The sequence below is a fragment of the Taurulus bubalis genome, assembly GCF_910589615.1.
Source record: "Taurulus bubalis genome assembly, chromosome: 4".
NCBI classification, from domain to species: Eukaryota; Metazoa; Chordata; class Actinopteri; order Perciformes; family Cottidae; genus Taurulus; species Taurulus bubalis.
In genome coordinates, this window is record NC_136592.1 from 18,711,180 (window position 1) to 18,728,584 (window position 17,405).

General features: G+C 41.0%; 2 protein-coding genes across 4 annotated transcripts in view; one reads left to right on the plus strand and one right to left on the minus strand.

The window, feature by feature from the left end:
* The window catches only part of kif26ba (kinesin family member 26Ba), a gene marked incomplete at both ends in the record, with an annotated part of 75,226 nt that extends 72,923 nt beyond the window's left edge, over positions 1 to 2,303 (minus strand). The window contains 2 exons of the mRNA XM_079217160.1: positions 422 to 814; positions 2,244 to 2,303. Coding sequence (XP_079073286.1) covers positions 422 to 814; positions 2,244 to 2,303 — 453 coding nt within the window. The remainder of the gene's footprint in view (positions 1 to 421; positions 815 to 2,243) is intronic.
* Positions 2,304 to 7,595: 5,292 nt separating this feature from the next.
* LOC306735755 (PWWP domain-containing DNA repair factor 3B-like) lies at positions 7,596 to 14,298 on the plus strand. 3 transcript variants are annotated; one of them, XM_079217295.1, is made up of 14 exons: positions 7,596 to 7,672; positions 8,720 to 8,854; positions 8,930 to 9,249; positions 9,362 to 9,638; positions 9,847 to 9,981; positions 10,081 to 10,151; positions 10,530 to 10,606; positions 10,762 to 10,822; positions 10,921 to 10,996; positions 11,118 to 11,168; positions 12,533 to 12,774; positions 13,177 to 13,398; positions 13,529 to 13,617; positions 13,776 to 14,298. In XM_079217295.1, the coding sequence occupies exons 2-14, from the start codon at positions 8,818 to 8,820 to the stop codon at positions 13,873 to 13,875; spliced, it is 1,758 nt and encodes a 585-aa protein (XP_079073421.1). In that variant the 5' UTR covers positions 7,596 to 7,672; positions 8,720 to 8,817; the 3' UTR covers positions 13,876 to 14,298. The 3 variants fall into 3 exon arrangements, with proteins under 3 accessions (XP_079073421.1, XP_079073423.1, XP_079073422.1); XM_079217297.1 differs by having other exon boundaries at positions 8,930 to 9,210; XM_079217296.1 differs by lacking the exon at positions 7,596 to 7,672 and having other exon boundaries at positions 8,693 to 8,854.
* The last annotated feature ends 3,107 nt before the right edge of the window (positions 14,299 to 17,405 follow it).

Consider the following 17,405-nt stretch of genomic DNA (forward strand, 5'->3'; position numbering starts at 1 on the left):
TTACAGCATCCTTATGATTTATGAGAACAATAACTCTGACTACACAGCAACGCAGCAAGCACGGGAATGATTAGAGGCTCAGTCTTTCATGAGCAACCAAGTTAATATGTGTCACTGTCCAAATGCCACAGTTAATGAAGGAACAAGTTATTTTTGGAAGCTGTGCTCCAGAGCATAGCCAACGCACCACTAGGTGAGCAAATACACGCACGCACGCACGCACGCACGCACGCACGCACGCACGCACGCACACACACACACACACACACACACACACACACACACACACACACACACACACACACACACACACACACACACACGCACGCACACGCACGCACGAACGCGCACACACACACACACGCACACACTTGCACACATTCATACCCACCATAAGACAAGAAGACAATCAGATTTTTACCTTGCTGGAGTAAGGTCCAGGGATGAGCAGTTTCAATGCTTGTCTTTTCAGCTCTGCCAGCCTAGCATTGCAGTTCTCACACCAAATTCCTCTTTCACTACCAGGGGAACTTCCGCTGCCTGAGGCTGGTGATCCTGTCCCAAAACCCGGGGAGCCACCCAGAGAACCAGGCGATTCTGTCCCAATCCCCGGAGAGATGGTCCCTGGTGATCCGGAGAAAGAACCTGGGGAGGAGATTCCTGACCCTGGGGACGGGGTACCCGTGGAGCTCGGCATGGAGCCGGCACCCTCCGGGGCGGGGCGTGTTCCGGAGCGAGTGTTTTCCTCGTAGGCCTTTCGGTACCATGTGTCCGGGAAAAAGGAGGCAGATTTGGTCGGGGAAGTATCAGGCATCTGCAAAACAAGATATTTAAAAGGAAAAAAATGGTTTTGGCATGTCATAATAGAAAAAGCACAGGTGTAAATAATACTATTAATTAACAATGGATGAATTAACCATAGGTTTTGCAATTCCAAGAAAATAAAGCCTGTATCCCACGCATCCCAGTGCACACAACAGGTTGCCCAGAGATGGGGAAAAGATAATGAGGAAAGGGTAAGGGCACGTGTCTTGTATCATGCAAATTAGAAGTCGAGCTATTTGCATTTTGTCTGTAAAGCAAAATAACGATGTGTGTTCACAATATCCACAAAGCTATATATTCAGTGGGCTTCCTGTTTTGTTGAATATAACAAATCACTCATTGTTTGTGAATGCTTACAAACAAATAAATATCTGAAATTCATGAGAGAGAATCAAAGCAAATGATTTTGGCTGAACAAATTTACTTTACTCGCAGCTTCAATATCCATGCTTAGCCTACATGCCAGCAATTGATAAATGGTAAATATCTTGCTTGAGGAAGAAATTCACAAGCTAAACGTACAGTACAAAGTCACAACATATCATACCAATAAAACACACACACACACACACACACACATATGCATACACACAGTCCAAACTAACATTGGGGAATTAAATCAAATGGTCGGACAATTAAAAACACACAAAAAGGAAGCAATGTTAAACATTTACTGTGATGGTGCTACGACCCAAGTCAAAGCGTCTGCATATTGAATGCTTCTATTACCATCAAAATAGGAATAAGTCAGATTCCGTGTGGAGACCTGTTTTATTTTTCTCTATTCAAACGGCCACATGGGAACATCAAATGAGCCGCAAGGAGTTGAAAATTAAGTCTTTTGTGGCTGGGTAAATCCAGTCAGAGAGCAGACCCATTGATGTGGTGTTGGCTGGAGAGGTTGGGCACTGTAGCTACTTTAATCCCTCACAAGGGCTATAATAAGGAAGCAATGAGTAGGCTGATAGGTGGGAATGCTCAATCATCTCCAAGTGAAGAGGTGGGTATGATGTGAGCCAACCCTATGTTATAAATGAACACTAATTATGCTGTAGGAGGCAGGCAGTGATACAGGTGTGAGTGCAATTTCACTGCTTGGTCCTCAGTTAGTGATAATTAAGCGATGTGGGAGATTTATCAGTGAAAATGCATGCGACACCGAAAGCAGTGATGTGCGAAATGTGATCTTCACAAAGCACTCAGTCAACAGCAAGAGGAGAAATATCTAATGAGCTTTCAACAGTTTCATATTTATGTCAGCCGGAAAAAGGGGAGAAAACTGCAGTTTCCTATTTAAATGGGTGGGCAGTGTGAGGTGAAGTGCATGCATCACTGAATGGAAGATAAGTTTGTATGTATGTTTACCCACAGGTAACAGGGGTGTGTCCACCCCTCGGCTCCTGGAATGAATAACCTACCCCATATTTTCGGCTCCGGCTGCTCACAGACCTCTCCTTGGTCCCTGACAGTGAAGTCATGTTGGAGGTGAGAGGAGGAGGGAGGGAGGGAGGAGAGGAGAAAGAACCTCTGGTGCAGCTTCACATTCAAAAGGAGACCACCGGATCGATTTCAATTAACCACAAGCCCCTGCAGTTTGTTCCTCTCACGCCACTTCCAAATGCATGTGGAAACCGGTTACATCCCCATTCAGTCGCCAAGAAACATAAATCCTGGATGGTTTTCTTATTTTCTCCGGAGAAAAAACCTCGAATCACTTCTAAAAACATAAAAACTGAGAATTCACACAGGTCGAGCGAGAAAGCCGACCGCTCCCTCTCAGCAGCCGAGTCTGCGCTAAATGAGGCTCAACAGCGCTCCGGACTGGCAGCGCACTCAGCCCTGCCTCTCTCCATCAGCTCTGCGTCTGAGCCTGGTTGGCAAGGTAAAACAAAATCCCCCCTCCCCCTCCCCCCCGGGGCAAATTCCGTCTCATGGGCTACCATTAAAGTCACGACTCATTAAATCGAGCAGGATCGGGCTGGCGCAGACCATGGGAGTCCGTTCCTCGTTGTTACTATCCGTACCCTCCTGTTGACTTCCCGAGGCTCCGCACTCTGCTGAAGCCAGAAGTGGACTGAGGAGACAGGACAGAGGCGCACATCTGGATGAGGGCGGTGCCACCCTGCCCCTAATCCTCCACAGGCCAATACATATCCAGAGGTTCTGGCTGAGTGGCAGGTAGACTGCTGCCTGTTTGAAGTGTGGAAACTGGGATGTTGTTGGAATATGTTATTGTGCGTTTAACTGAACAATCTAAAAAATATATACAAAATGGACACTTCCAGTTTGAGGACACAGAAGTATTAACAGATTAACAGAGGTCAATCCAAAAAAAAAGATTAATTATTTCCCCATCTGAGATCTATTGTGTGGAAAAAGTAAAGAAACAGCGAAAAGTCAACTGAATTATTGAAATTAGAGAAAACGAAACAACTCAATATTTACTTCATTGTATCTGGTCAAAGTGGGATGGGTCGCGTTAGTGGGGGGGACTTGGACTCATGACCTCAGGATTTCTAAGAGCTAGGCTATGTCTCTGGGTACTTCCTCTTGAGGCTACCAATACGTTCAACGTCTTTGGTGATGGATTAGATTGAGCTGGTCCTTCCATTGATTTACGTACAACCTGAGCAAAGTCAAAGAAAATGTATGATACACCTTTTGAAGAGTGTAACAATCAATATTCGAGCAATAATATTTCTGTATTAATGTCAATGTCCTCTTGTAATGTTTGAGGCACGTGCATTAAGTCACTCTAGTGTTTTAAGGATTGTAAAAGATAGCATCTCATGAACGGCTACACAGTGCCCTCTACTGTTGTCATGAATATATTGCTGCAAGACATACAGGCACCCAGCAGCTGAGTGAATAAAGCATGTTGAACTGCTACATGTTGAGGTAATAGTGCCATTTTGTACAGTTTCATCTTTATAGAAATGTGTGCCTTTACATTTTCCAGCACTATCAAAGGTTTTCACAGACGATATTCCAAAACAGAAACCATTGACGATGGCTATTATATAATGTATACTCACAGGCCTTATTTATTTATTTACAAAAAAACAAACATTTTGACGTGTCATAGTAGGAAAACAGATACATTTGAGCTCTGCAGGAGTACACTGTTTTTGCAATTTTACACTTAATTTATTAGAGGAAGAGTTATTTAAATATTGGTAATTTTAAAAGTGTGAGTGTGTACTGTATGATGTACAATATATACATTGTATTGTATAAAATCCAGAGAAGATACTTAAAAAAACTTATAAACCCCAGCAGCTCCCACAAATCTCTTGAGCTCTTCCTCACTCTAAGTTCTTGTGCTCCCTTGAATCGATACCAAAGCCAATTATGTGACATAGCGGGAAAAAACTGCAAAGCCTGGCCTTACAAGAGCATTTAAGTCCATTTTACATGTTTATAACACAATTCAACCATAAATATGAACATAAATCATAAATATGACACGAAAGGACTCAAAGGTGACTCGAGAGAGCTCCTCAAGTTATGGGGAAACAGTTTTCATATGCCACACACGATTAGCGCACTTTTCTGGAAATTTTAAGCTTGTGACCTACAGAATCTGCCAATTGTGCCAAATGCACTGTCAGACAAAGCCTGAGCACACTGGGAAAAATATATATATTATTTGTGTAAATTCTACAATAAATTAGTATTCCAGTCCTTTTGCTTTAAAAGGTCACCTTTTATTTAATGTGTTACTGTGTGTTTGTTTGTAATTAGGAATCCTTATTTTGATAAGTTATTTGATCATTCACACAAAGTAATATTAAGTAAACTACTGGATTGACTGACACAACAAAGTCAAATTGACTTGGTAATACAAGCAAACCTGGCAACCGTGTGACCTCACAGAATAATTTCTTTAGCGAAACGACCTAACAGAAGAACTTGAGAAAGGACGACCGAATTTAACCAGTCAAGAGAAAATTCATGGGCGGTAGCCACTGGGGTAGGTTATATGTTTAATTAACTCTCGACTGCTCACCTCTACCTGCCGCTATGACCCTCGCAACCTCCACTGGCTCCCGGTCAAATACAGAATTGACTTTGAAATATTACTCACCACTTACAAAGCCCTAAACAATCTTGCCTTCTACTTTATCTTTGCAATGAACTTGACTTTCCCACCAAAGTTGAAATACACATTTGAAATGTTTCAGATGCTCTTTCTTAATATTGTTTGATGTCCTGAAGATATCTATCCAGACTATATAAGTTGTATTGGTGCATGTCTGTAAACAGTTGCCTCTTTCCAAGTGTTGACAAATGAAGGTTACTGTTTTATTTAGCCCTGATTAATAAATGCAATACATTTATATTTAAATAATGGTGTAGCATAGTGGTAGATGGATGACTTGATTATGTAAATATGATTTCATATTTTTCAATAGGAACAGTTAAGAAAAGCTAGTTATAACCATGAAATATTAAATTATGTTACAGGGTACAGGGTTTACATTGGTTTGTAGATGCAAATGTAGCCTGAGTAAAAATTACTATTGACAGGCTGAGTACATTTTATGTTTAAGGAAGTCAAATATTATTTGAACATTTTGGATAAAAGACACTTCTTACTAGTAAGTAAACTTAACTTGGTAATTTCCTGAGTAAACAGTACTCAGAATTTCTGTGTAGAAATTGCTACCTAGCTTTTTTTAAGTAAATGTCAATCCAAATGATTTTCAGTGTAGCCTGAGTAAATATTACTATTAAATGCTGAGTAAAGATGAGCAACAACTTTCTCCAGCTAAACAGCAGCAAAACTGAAGCCCTCCTTGTTGGCACTCCACACCAGGTTCAGACATCATCCATAACTCATCTCACCTTTGACAGTCAGGTCTTACCCCTCTCCTCCACAGTCACCAATCTGGGAGTTCGGTTTGACCCCCACCTGACCTTTACTGACCATATAAAATTCCTGTGCAAAACCTCCTTTTATCATCTAAAAAACATCTCCAAACTCCGCCCCACTTTAACCCTGTCAGACGCAGAAGCTCGTCCACGCCGTCCACGCCTTTATCTCCTCAAGACTGGACTACTGCAACTCACTCTACACTGGGATCACTGACAAGAACATCACCAAACTACAATATATCCAAAACAGCGCTGCCATGGTCCTGAGGGGAGTCCGGAAATATGACCACATATCACCCATTCTCCAATCACTGCACTGGCTCCCTGTTTCATTCCGGATTAACTACAAGGTCCTATTACTCACATATAAATGCATCAACGGACATGCACCCCCCTACCTACAAGAACTTTTCACTCCCCTAACCTCCACCCGCACCCTCAGATCCACAGGCCGCTCGCTCCTTTGGGTCTCCAACACCAAGCTCCGCACCATGGGCGACCGGGCCTTTTGCTCGGCGGCGCCACACTTGTGGAACGGTCTCCCTGACCACCTGAGGGAAACTCAGACACTGAACTCTTTTAAGACTGGCCTAAAAACCTTTTTATTCAGGAAGGCATTTTTTACCTTGAGTTAATTTATTGGCAGCTATTATATTCTTATTTTTATTTTTATGGGTTGCTTTATCTATGTTTTAAATCGGTTTGATTTGTTTTTACTATATGTGTGGCACTCTGGGATTCTTTAAAGGAAGAGTGCGATAAAAATGAAATGCATTATTATTATTATTATTATTATTACTCAAGTCAAATTTACTTGAACATTTTGGATGAAAAAACATTCATAGTAGTAAGTAAACTTAACTTGATAATTTCCTGAGTAAAGATTACTTACAATTTCTGTGTGGAAATTGTTACTTAGCCTTTTGTAAGTAAACCAGCCAAACAACTGAAATATGACTTACTTATGGATGAAACAATATTCCACACGGCCCTGCTTGGTATGTATGGGTGCATTTGCTTGAGCAGAGGTCCAGGAAGAAAGCAAGGGCATTTTGGCTTTCAGCTGACCTAAACCTAAGGTACATGAAATGTGCACTAAATTAATTACTAAACATATTTAACTTCACTTAATCAAAGTCAAACTTTGCAGAGATACTGTAAACACGTAGTGCTATTTTATAGTAGAGAGAAAAAAGCGATGATATGCATAATTAAAAAGAGGAAATACATCCTGGAAGTTTTTTTTTTCTTTGCTGTGTTCTATCATACACCAATAAACAAGTAACATACTGCTATATGAACCTCTTAACTTGTTTAAAGTGTTTTCTGTATATTATACGTTTTGAAATTATTCAAATAGCCCTTGTGGTTGAGGAGATATTATGTATTTAGTATGGGTATGCAAACCATTCGGAATTTTTTAGAAAAATGGCTGGGGCTCAAGCGGGGTTAAACGAGTTTACTCAGTTAAAAAGATAGGCAGTAATTGAATTACTGTATGCAAAAGTGAGGTGACGATAAAACAAAAACCGAGCCACGTTGAAACGGGTACAAACTCAGGTAACTGAACAAGAAAAACACATTAGAGAAATCTTCTCAAATTTAAAATGAAACCGACTTTATGTGGCTGGATTTTATTGATTTTTTTGGCTATCCTGACTTTCATGTTGGAAGTCAATGGACATTCATTTTTAACATGAAATGTTTTTAACCACGCACTCCCTTGCAGTAGGTGGCGGCACATGTTTTTAAGGATGGTTTATCCGCGATTACCTTAAATTACTAAACAGCAAGGCGAGTTCATGTGTGTCACTTGCATTAGCTACATGTTTGATACCTCATCTTAATTTGCACGCTTTAATCGGCCCGTGTGTGACTGCATGCTGGGGACGTTGCGACAATGCACGACGTCTTCAATGACGCTGCTCGCTAACTATCCAAACCAAAGCCCGAGTTTAACATTTTTAAGGTGAGTGGTGAACGTTTGTCGCACAGTATTACAATTTCGTCAAAACAATTTGTGTATCTCGTTTAATGTGTCCAACTTAGCGGCGTTATAGTGATCGGACGGACGTGTTTGTAGCTCTGTGCCTAAAGATGTCTGCATGTCTGTCTGCATACGACGAGTAATGACGTTAACTGTAATGAACTGTCGCAAAACTCGCATTAAACCCGTCCAGATCTGGCTAACATTACTGTGCAAAGGCAACAGACAGCAGTCGCTGCTATCATTGCTCGGGATGGCTGTGGGTACCCTTTGTTTACTAACATAGCAAGATTAACATAGCAAGATAGCTACGTTAACGAGCTGGGCAAAGTAAACGAGCTGGGTAACGTGTGTTTACTTACCTAGCAACGTAAACGAGCTGGGTAACGTGTGTTTACTTACCTAGCAACGTAAACGAGCTGGGTAACGTGTGTTTACTTAACTAGCAACGTAAACGAGCGGGGTAACGTTTGTTTAAGTTACTAACCTAGCAAACTAGCTACGTAAACAAGCCGGGTAACGTGTGTTTACTAACCTAGCAAACTAGCTACATAAACGAGCTGGGTTACGTTTCCAGCTTGTCTGGGAGCAGCCTGTCATCCGTTTCTCTCACTCAGCTGTCACCAAAACGGTGTAGCTGGTTTCATGGGCTCTGTTCGTACACGTGTGTGATGTAATTTGCGATGTATTTGGTGTATTGTGCATCGCAAAGTCGTCTGTGAGAATTCGAGTGGAAGGTTGTTTTCTTGCAGTCATTTTAACGCAGAGGGGGAGGAGCCCCGTTGTGTCTTCTCTTAGTGAAACTAGTCAGTTTTAGTTTGGATGGATCGTTTCCGTGGAGACAGGCTTTTCGGCTTTTTTGTGTTTTTTTTTTATCTGTCTTTAACAAACGCACTCATTCCGTAAGTGAATACGGAACGAAGAGGGTATTTATCTCGATGCCAACATGGCCTATCGAAAGCGGAAGTAAGTTGCATTCTCGGTCGGGCTCGCATGTCGCTTGTTGGTTCAACACTATTCCCTCTTCAGCCCTGGGCCCGCCCCGGAGACCCGAGTCCTCCAGGAGAGGGAACATCTGCCGAGTGAAATGTCCTACTTTGACACTATCACTCTGATCCACTGAACTCATGGGAAAGACTAAGCCAACTCGTACAACAATGAAAGGTAATCCAACGTGAATTCACGGGTTAAAAAATAATAATAATTGAGAGTCTGCTAAACCTGTGAATGTTATTTAAGGTATTCGGAAAAATAGAAAAAAGGAATCTGCAAAGACACCAGGAGAGAAAGTTGCCTCAGACATTGTTTCATCTCAAGCCACGGAGAATGCAAATGCTGTGCCAGGCAGTGATGTGGCCACTGTCAGCCCGCTCACTGTGGGTTTCTCACCAAGTACTCCAAAAAGAGACAGGAGACGAATGGGACAGACACAAGAAGCACGCCTGACCTCCACACCTGTCCACAGCTCCTCCACTGACTTCCTGTCCAGCATTTCAAAGTTCCCTCCTGAAACAAAACAGGTGGAGCTGGAATACACTGAACTCATCACTCAGTTAAAGGTGTTTGGTCATATTTTGTTGATATTGTTTATGCACTTTGAGCCAACAAGTTTTTCTTCCTACACTTCATTTTAGGGATATTCTCAAACTCTCTTTATGTGTTCTGTTGTAGACGTCAGAGGTAGATTCACCATGCTCCCAATCAAATCAAATCAAATCTCAAAGAGGACGCAGGGGGCCTAATGCTTCCCAGCCGAGACCAGTTAAAAAAAGGCTGATAAAGGAGCAAGCACAGACCTGCAGTCAGATCAACGGTCCTGCAGCCAAGTGCCGACGAGGCAGGACGCGGAAGGTCGAAGAGGGGGATTCACAAAAGGACACTACTACTCAGTCGTCTAAACACTCCAGACCAAGATTTGAACTGGAGAAGCTTGACGCAGCAACGCAAGGTAGAGTCATGTATGTTTGATGCAGCTTCACCAAAATACTTTAACGGAATTTGAGAAGTGTATTTTCAGAGAACATCACCCTAGCACTCATTAATGAAATGATCTGTTCTGTGTTCAGTTATTTTTGTTAAATCAGGCGAGCAAAATTATCTGCTTTAATTTTGTGGTATTGCTCCCCCACCCTCTACACCCCCACACTCATCAAAAGACGAGTCATTGCTGTCTTCAGATCTATCAATAGAGCTGAGTCACCACGAGGAACAGCTGCCATCTTTGTCCTTCCAGGAAGATGAGGGAAGTGAGGAGGATGAGCTACCAAGTTTCTTGATGCAGGTGGACAAAAGTGAGAGCGATGGCAGTGACTGAATTCAAATAACCTCTACGAGAGATGTTTTGGATTGTGTGTACATGCTATATACTTTAAGTGTTTTGTTTCTTTCAGAGCCCCCGTCCATTACAGAGGGAGTGTTTGTGTGGCACAAATTTAGAAATTATCCATTCTGGCCGGCATTGGTGAGTGCAGAAACCTGTGTGTATGATTGATTTTATCAGACGTTTTTAGACCGAACAATCTCTGAATCTGATGTTTGCCTATAATACAGAAAATTAGCAAAAAGCTTGAACTAATGATTCTTTGCTCTTTAAAATACTTTAACTTGTTTATCAATGTTCTGTCTTCCAACTTAAACTGATTATTTGACTTGTTTTAGTACGAATAAAAACTATACTGAAACTCTATCATCAACTTAAGAGAAATGTCATTCTCTGGGGAAATTAAATGAAAGGCCATCATGGGTATGACATATTGATGACCTGAAGACTTGTCAAACGCTGAAAGCCTTAATGGTTTAAAATGGTTTAAAAAAACACACTTCTTTTTGTTGTCTGCAGGTGAAAAGTGTGAAACATAAACTGAAAAAAGCCAGCATCATGTTCATTGATAACCCAATGATTCACAAAAAGAAAGGGTAGGAAATATGCACATTCTCTCTCACTACTTTGTTGGTTAATGCATCTGATTTAATTGTTTTAATGTAAAGGATTACACTGTAGGTTGTGAGGATCGCTTGGCTATTGATTCTCTGCTGAACTTAATACTTAATTGTATTTGTTGTTCTTGAAGGTTCACTGTGGCCCTGAAAACTCTGAAGCCTTTTGACTGTGAAGAAGCCAATGAGCTACGGGTAAGAATTGCTCATAAAGTATATGCTCAATTTTCTAAAAATGAAGTTGTCCTGACACAGTGACAGGCAATATGTCTCTCATATTTAATTTGTAATAGTGTAAAGCCAAAGAGAAGTATGATGCTGCAGTTGAGTGGTCCTGGGAGCTCATAACAGACTACAGAATACGGATAGGTAAGTTCTGTCCATTTAATGCTTATGCAGGCAGAAACGGATAAAGGACATATATACACACAAACAAACATGTATCTGTCACTGAATTATTTGCAATACTAACTATTGTTTGTCTTTGCAGCCTGTGGCTCATTTTCTGGCTCCTTCATCGAGTACTTTGCTCATGACATGAGTATGTTTTGTTTTGTTGTATGAAATGTTTTTTTTTTCTCAATTGCTTTTGTTCAACATTCCAAACTATAAGTGCAATTGTTATCGCAGTGTCATTGGATATCACAACTCTATCGCATGTCTGCAAAAGAAAGTAACTCACCCAAAACATTTAATTCATGCTTCTAAGCCTACTAATTGTTTCAGTAAATTGATCAATGCCAGAAAAATGAAAAGTTGTTTTCATGCGAGCAGGACTGACTTTTCATTCAACCCTGGGAAAGGTTGAATGAAAATTCCCCTTTTAATCTTTCATGTCATATACAGTGAACAGATCCTTTCCATGAAATAACACCCATGCCAAAAAAAGCTGCAACAATGGCGGGGGGAAACGGGGCAATTCTATTAAAAAAAAATACTTAGTTGTACCTCATCAAAGTACGTAACTCCATGTCGTATTAGGATTCAAGGATAATGTATTGTCATATACAGGTTGACAATGGTTGCCGCACATAATGTGCATGTCATGTAACTTTTTACCTCAACATTTTACTATGTTTGAGCACAGAACATCCTTAATGTAAATACAGAGTCAGCCTCAACTCGTTCCACCGGAGTCTTGTGATCTGTCCTGTGATTCGCCCGGATCAGGGATGCCATGGGGCCAGGTCTCTGTAATGTTTTGTGCGTAACCGACACCCCAAAGTCTTATTTCATCCATCTTATGGACATTAGCCAGTCAGGAGTAGGCCGGGTAGTGGAATAGCATTGGGTCCGAGCTGGGTTGGCTTTGCTTCCATCTTGACTCTTCTGGTCTGGCTGGGTGGTTGGAAGATGCCCTGGGTGGTGATCGGCTCAACTTTCCGCTACACTTTATCCAATTCCCATGCTTCCTTTTCTGATGTTGAGAACTGAATCTTTCATATGCATTATATGCTCCAGTAATTAGCATGCAAAGACAGATTTTGATAATTGAACTGATCATTTTGCATGCGATGGCTCAAATGATGAAAGCATGTTTAGAAGTTGTGAGGAGCAAGACCATTTCACTGGGAAACAACACATCAGTTTTGATCAACAAGCCTTGTGCAAGTTGTTGTTGTGCAGATTGTAGACGATTGCACTTTTTTGCACTTGTGCCAAAGCATGTAATTTGCTTGCATCAATGAAATATTCAAATATGTTCTTATTCTTTCACAAATTGATTTTCAGCATTTATTTATTTTAACATAAATAGATACATGCATACATACATCTCATTCAAGAATTGAGCCAAAGTGAATGAGAAAAGCTGAAACATGGCACCTCAAAATGAAAGCCTAAGTACATCTGCAGCCGTACTTGGTCCTGACCGTGCTCTTTGCCGCCTGTCCTGAACTACTCCAGGCTATCCAGTAAGGAGAACGTACCCGCAGGCAGCCTCGGAGAGACTAACTATCGCCAGTGACACTATGATGGAGGCGCTGTGTGACGATCATAAGGAGGACGGCTTTAGTGAGCAGCACGAGGAGGTCAGCAGGAGTTCAAAGAGGCTGCTGCCAGACCGGAGTCATGCCGCCCACAACCGTGCTAACGAGAAGCTCGTACATTTCATTGTAAAGCAGCACATGGTGGATGGACGCCTTCTGGTATGATTAATGGAAGCTGTTGTTAGTTCTTGGATTCGCAAACACATTCATAATATGTATTTACGTATCTGTAAGTATATAAAGAAAATATGTGCAGGAGTATTCTTCTGTCAGAGCCATGTAATTGCTTGAATAATACTTTACTTTAGGAATACAGCTGATGGTTGTAACATTACACGGCCAGTTTATACTTTTCATTGACCATTTAGCTTTTTTATTCATTGTTTTGGAGTTGAATGTTTATGAAGTTTTTGCACTCAGAGCAAAGGAGTCTTTGCTCTGAGTGCAAGAGAAACCTCGGCTGTGAGATTTTAATGTTGTGAAAAGAGACGTAAAAAAAAAAGTGGTTCATAGGCGTCATAAGAACATAAATAAACGCACCCTTCCTCATTCTCCTTACAGGCTGTGATCCATGGGCAGCAGCAGTCCAGATGGCTTCGCTCCTTTCTGAGTGCCAGTCGGAGACGGGTGGTGAACATATACCTGGAAGATGACCAGCAGTTGGACCAGGTCTACTGGTACCTGAATGAGCTTTACGCGACTGCCGGGGCCAACGCCCCTTTACCGGCAGAGATGAAATCTATGGAGCGTGTCCCCTTTGTTCTAGATGTGCTTCTTCCTGAGGTGAGCTAAAGCTTTCATCAGCACCTGTTTTTTGTTTTCTTTCTATCATGCGTATGTTGTGTTTTAATTTTTAAATTTTTATGCATTTTATAGTTTATGTTGTGTGTAATATTATTGTCTTTCTGCACAGGCCATCATCTATGCAATAGCTGGGGTGGACAATGTCACAATAAAAAAGGCAGAAGAAAAATACCTAAAAGGACGATGTATAAGTAACCGGTAAGAGTTTGATGAGATGATCTTGTTTCAAAAGGAACATTTTTTTACACTGTGTGTGTGTGTGTGTATATATATATATATATATATATATATATATATATATATATATATATATATATATATATATAAATAAATATAACTGTAATTTTCCATTTCAGAGAAAGGCAGGAGTTTGACTTGATGATCGACCGGCAGATGAGGAAAAAATCAAAGCGTCAGAATACTTCAGTTGCGCTATTCTCTGACACCATCTGTTAGCAGACTGAGTATTATAAAACAGGAAACCTATTTTTGTATTTTTATTTTTTATTTTATCGTCAACATAGCAGTTTTGTGTGCCTTTTTATAATAATGATTCATCATATCGCATTAATCAAATTCTCCTTAAATTGCTTAAAAGTTGTTCAAAGGGTGGAGTCACAGAAAATGTCTTAAGACGTCTCCAGTTATAATGATAACGCATGTCATACAATCTGAACTTTCATAACTGTGTAACTGTTTACTAATAATAAACTGTATACACTGCAAAATCCCTCACAGAGCTATTCTCATACATTAAATCATTGCTGTCTGTATATGCTTGTGTGCTTCTTCTTTTTATGAATCAGTTTGTCCCACAGTAAAGGCTTTCACTCACTAAAGGATGGACAAGTGCCAAATAAACAACAACTTTCAACACAATCCTTGTCATCATTTCAATACAGTACATGCTGAGCCAACAGCCCTACCACTAGGGGGGCAATAATTAACCCTTCCACTGAAGATGTTTATAAAGGAATTATTTAAAACATGTACCAAATGAGTACTAAACATTACCTCTGGAAAGGTCCACTAATAACAAGAAGAAGAAGAAGAAGTATTGTGCCATAAGGAGGGCAGTCACATGCTGATAAACACTGTAACAGCACATCTAGGTATTGTTTCTAGTTCAATCTTTTGACTTGGGGTTAAACCAAATTCTGTTAAGACTGCTTTGGTCAACATTGTACTATTTTTAAATGTCAAAACATAATTGGCAACTTTCTATCCTACGTCACTGTCAAGGATGAGATGAAATGTCGGCCACAGTCGTTTCATCCTGCTGCTTGTTGCAGTACAAGAGTATCTGCTGCCATACTATCAGACTACTGGGCACTGCGAGACGGTTTACCCCAACACCACAACCAATTAGAAGGCAATGCAATTGATCTAATCTAACCTCTGCAATACATACTCCACAGGCTGACCTCACATTGTCTTGTATACTTTATTCCTTCACCATTGTGGTCATAATTCAGCACAATCTCAGGAAGATGATGTTGTACAACATTTTCTGCTATTTATTCTGAGTATTATGTTATGCTGGTGCCCCTTGGCATTCAGCTGGTGACCTCTATAAATCTTTCGCCCCAGCCCCTCAGACAGCCACTGCTTCATCATACAGATTAATATAAACGGGCCACTTGAGCGAAGAATATCATGACATCTGACTTGAATCCAACTCTGCTATTCTTTGCACCACCAGTCTTTTACTGATGTATGGTATTTGGGTACTGTCATGACAGTCTCTTGAGTCAAATATAATGTGTATTCGCTTTTGCATATTTATATTTATATATTGCTTTAACGTGTTTCTTATAAAATGTCATAAAACCGTAACATTTGATTTTAACAATACCCATTTGACTTTGACTCTAGTTGTAACTTTACAGGCTTCTTGGGAAAAGGGCTACATGATCTTTGACACATTTGAATATATACATTTGAGTACATGAACAAATTACCGTAGTTTACCATGATCTAACCTCTTTTGCTATTCTGTTTCATTTGTATGGTTAGACGCAGTGGAGATGCGCACAATGTAAACATTTATTTTCCTACAATTAGTATGTACCTGCCTTCTCAAAGATATGGTTTGTGAAACATTGATGTTGTGGGTCCTTAATAAGCACAATGATGCATTTCATATGATTTCTGGCTATATAAACATAAATTCGACTATCAATTTTGCAACCATTGTTGATAGCAAGGTTAGTGATTACCATAACATTGTGAACAAACATTAAGAAAACAGGAAACCAATGATTTCAAAGGATAGGGGAAAGTAGCATTGAGTAAATTAGATTTGAGTCCAAATGTAATTTTGTAAGCAGAAACCACACCCAACCGACAGAGAGCAGCAGCCAGCGGTCGCTGTGCTTCACTCTCCCACAACCGACGCCCACGAAGAAGAAGCGCATGGAGCACTTTCCAATCGTGGAAATGGCGCTCCGCGTTGTAGAAGCCTGAAGTCAGAGGGAGCATCTCGTGCTTGTCAGTCGATTGAAGCGCCCAGAGTTGTACTTTGAAAAGGAGCGGATTATGACAGAGGAAAAAAGGGAATCGGGAGCTTCGTCAAGGAAAACAATACATTCGTGGCTCGGATAAAGCCGTGAACGTCTCCGGACAGGTAACTTCACGTCGGTAGCAGCTAGCGGCACATTGCGTCACGTTCACACGCGCAACTGAGAGAGATCCAGCGGGGCTAGCTCACCAAACTCGTTTATGTTTACTAAATCCCCCTAAAATATATGACAGTTAGAGTTGACTTGTCGCGGACGGACACCAGCGGCACCGTGATGTTGTCAGTGGTTACAAGCTAGCTCAGTGAGTTATGTGCTGCTAGCCTTCGTTACACTACAGACACGTTACAGTGGCAGCTAAAGCTAAAGCAGACCGCTGGATTACCTGTAATTTAGCTACGTTTCTAGACTCAAGCAGCTAAAGACACGAGTGATACGACGTTTGTTCTGGTGAAAGGTAATAGGGTCGTTCCTCCAGGTTGTCAGCCCTAAAGTGGGCCACGGAGGAACTAACGTACTCACCGCTTTGCTAACATTAACGCCAAAGTAGCAACATCCCTCCTGCAAAACGAGCTAGCCGCCCCAACTAAACTACAGTTAGCTTTTAGAGTTAAATGTTAATCAGCTAGTTAGTTGATTTGTTGTAGCACACGTCCAATAACTTAACAGCAGACTCAATATGAAATAAGTACTACCGTGTCTGCATATAGATGGAACAACTGGCTGAATTAAACGGTGAACTGTAATCCTGCGTGACCTTGCAGGCTAACTGGGTAGCTTGCTAATAAACTGGAAAACAAGTGTTTACGTGAAGGCAGCTAGCAGACCTTATTCAGCACTGAATAACATTAGCACCCATATATTGTGTTGCCACTGTGGCCTGTGTTTACCGGCGCTGAGCATTACGTTGTTCAAAGAAAGCTATCGTTGGGTTTGTTTACATCACGTCAAGCAGCAGTTGATGAAGCTAGTCTACTCTGCAGATGCTAACCGAGCTCAAATTAGACAGTTAACTGACGTTTAAACACTCAACACGTACGCATGTTGTCCGATACGTTTGACAATTACGTTAGAAAGTTGCATAAAGTGGCGAGAGTGACACTTTTTGCGGGTTGTCACACGCTCATGCTGACACACGTGAACACTTTATGGTATGTTTGCTAAAACCAGAATTGTTGTTTTAATGATCTTATTTGTTGTGAAATCTGCGTCTGTCAGTAGTCTGTGACATCGTGGCCACGCTTTTAAGTTCATCAATGTGTACCAATATTTGTATAATGTGTCTACATGTTCAATTCACGTCATCGCATGTGGCTGCGTAGCGGCAGGCTTGTTGCGCGGGAGTTCACTTGAATCCACCGTGTATTCCGCACTGTGGTCACAGAGGGCAGTGTTGTGTCCAATTTGGCACACTGAAACTGACTGAAATTTCCATTCATGTCGAGTTGGCCTTGAATGCTCCGATGT

What these genes read in the sequence shown, in the direction of transcription:
- LOC306735755 (XM_079217295.1), top strand. Translation starts at nt 8,818, where the DNA reads ATGGGAAAGACTAAGCCAACTCGTACAACAATGAAAG. An exon ending in ATGATTCACAAAAAGAAAGG is followed by an intron (nt 10,607 to 10,761) that starts GTAGGAAATATG and finishes TTGTTCTTGAAG; the next exon opens with GTTCACTGTGGCCCTGAAAA. An exon ending in GTACTTTGCTCATGACATGA is followed by an intron (nt 11,169 to 12,532) that starts GTATGTTTTGTT and finishes GAACTACTCCAG; the next exon opens with GCTATCCAGTAAGGAGAACG.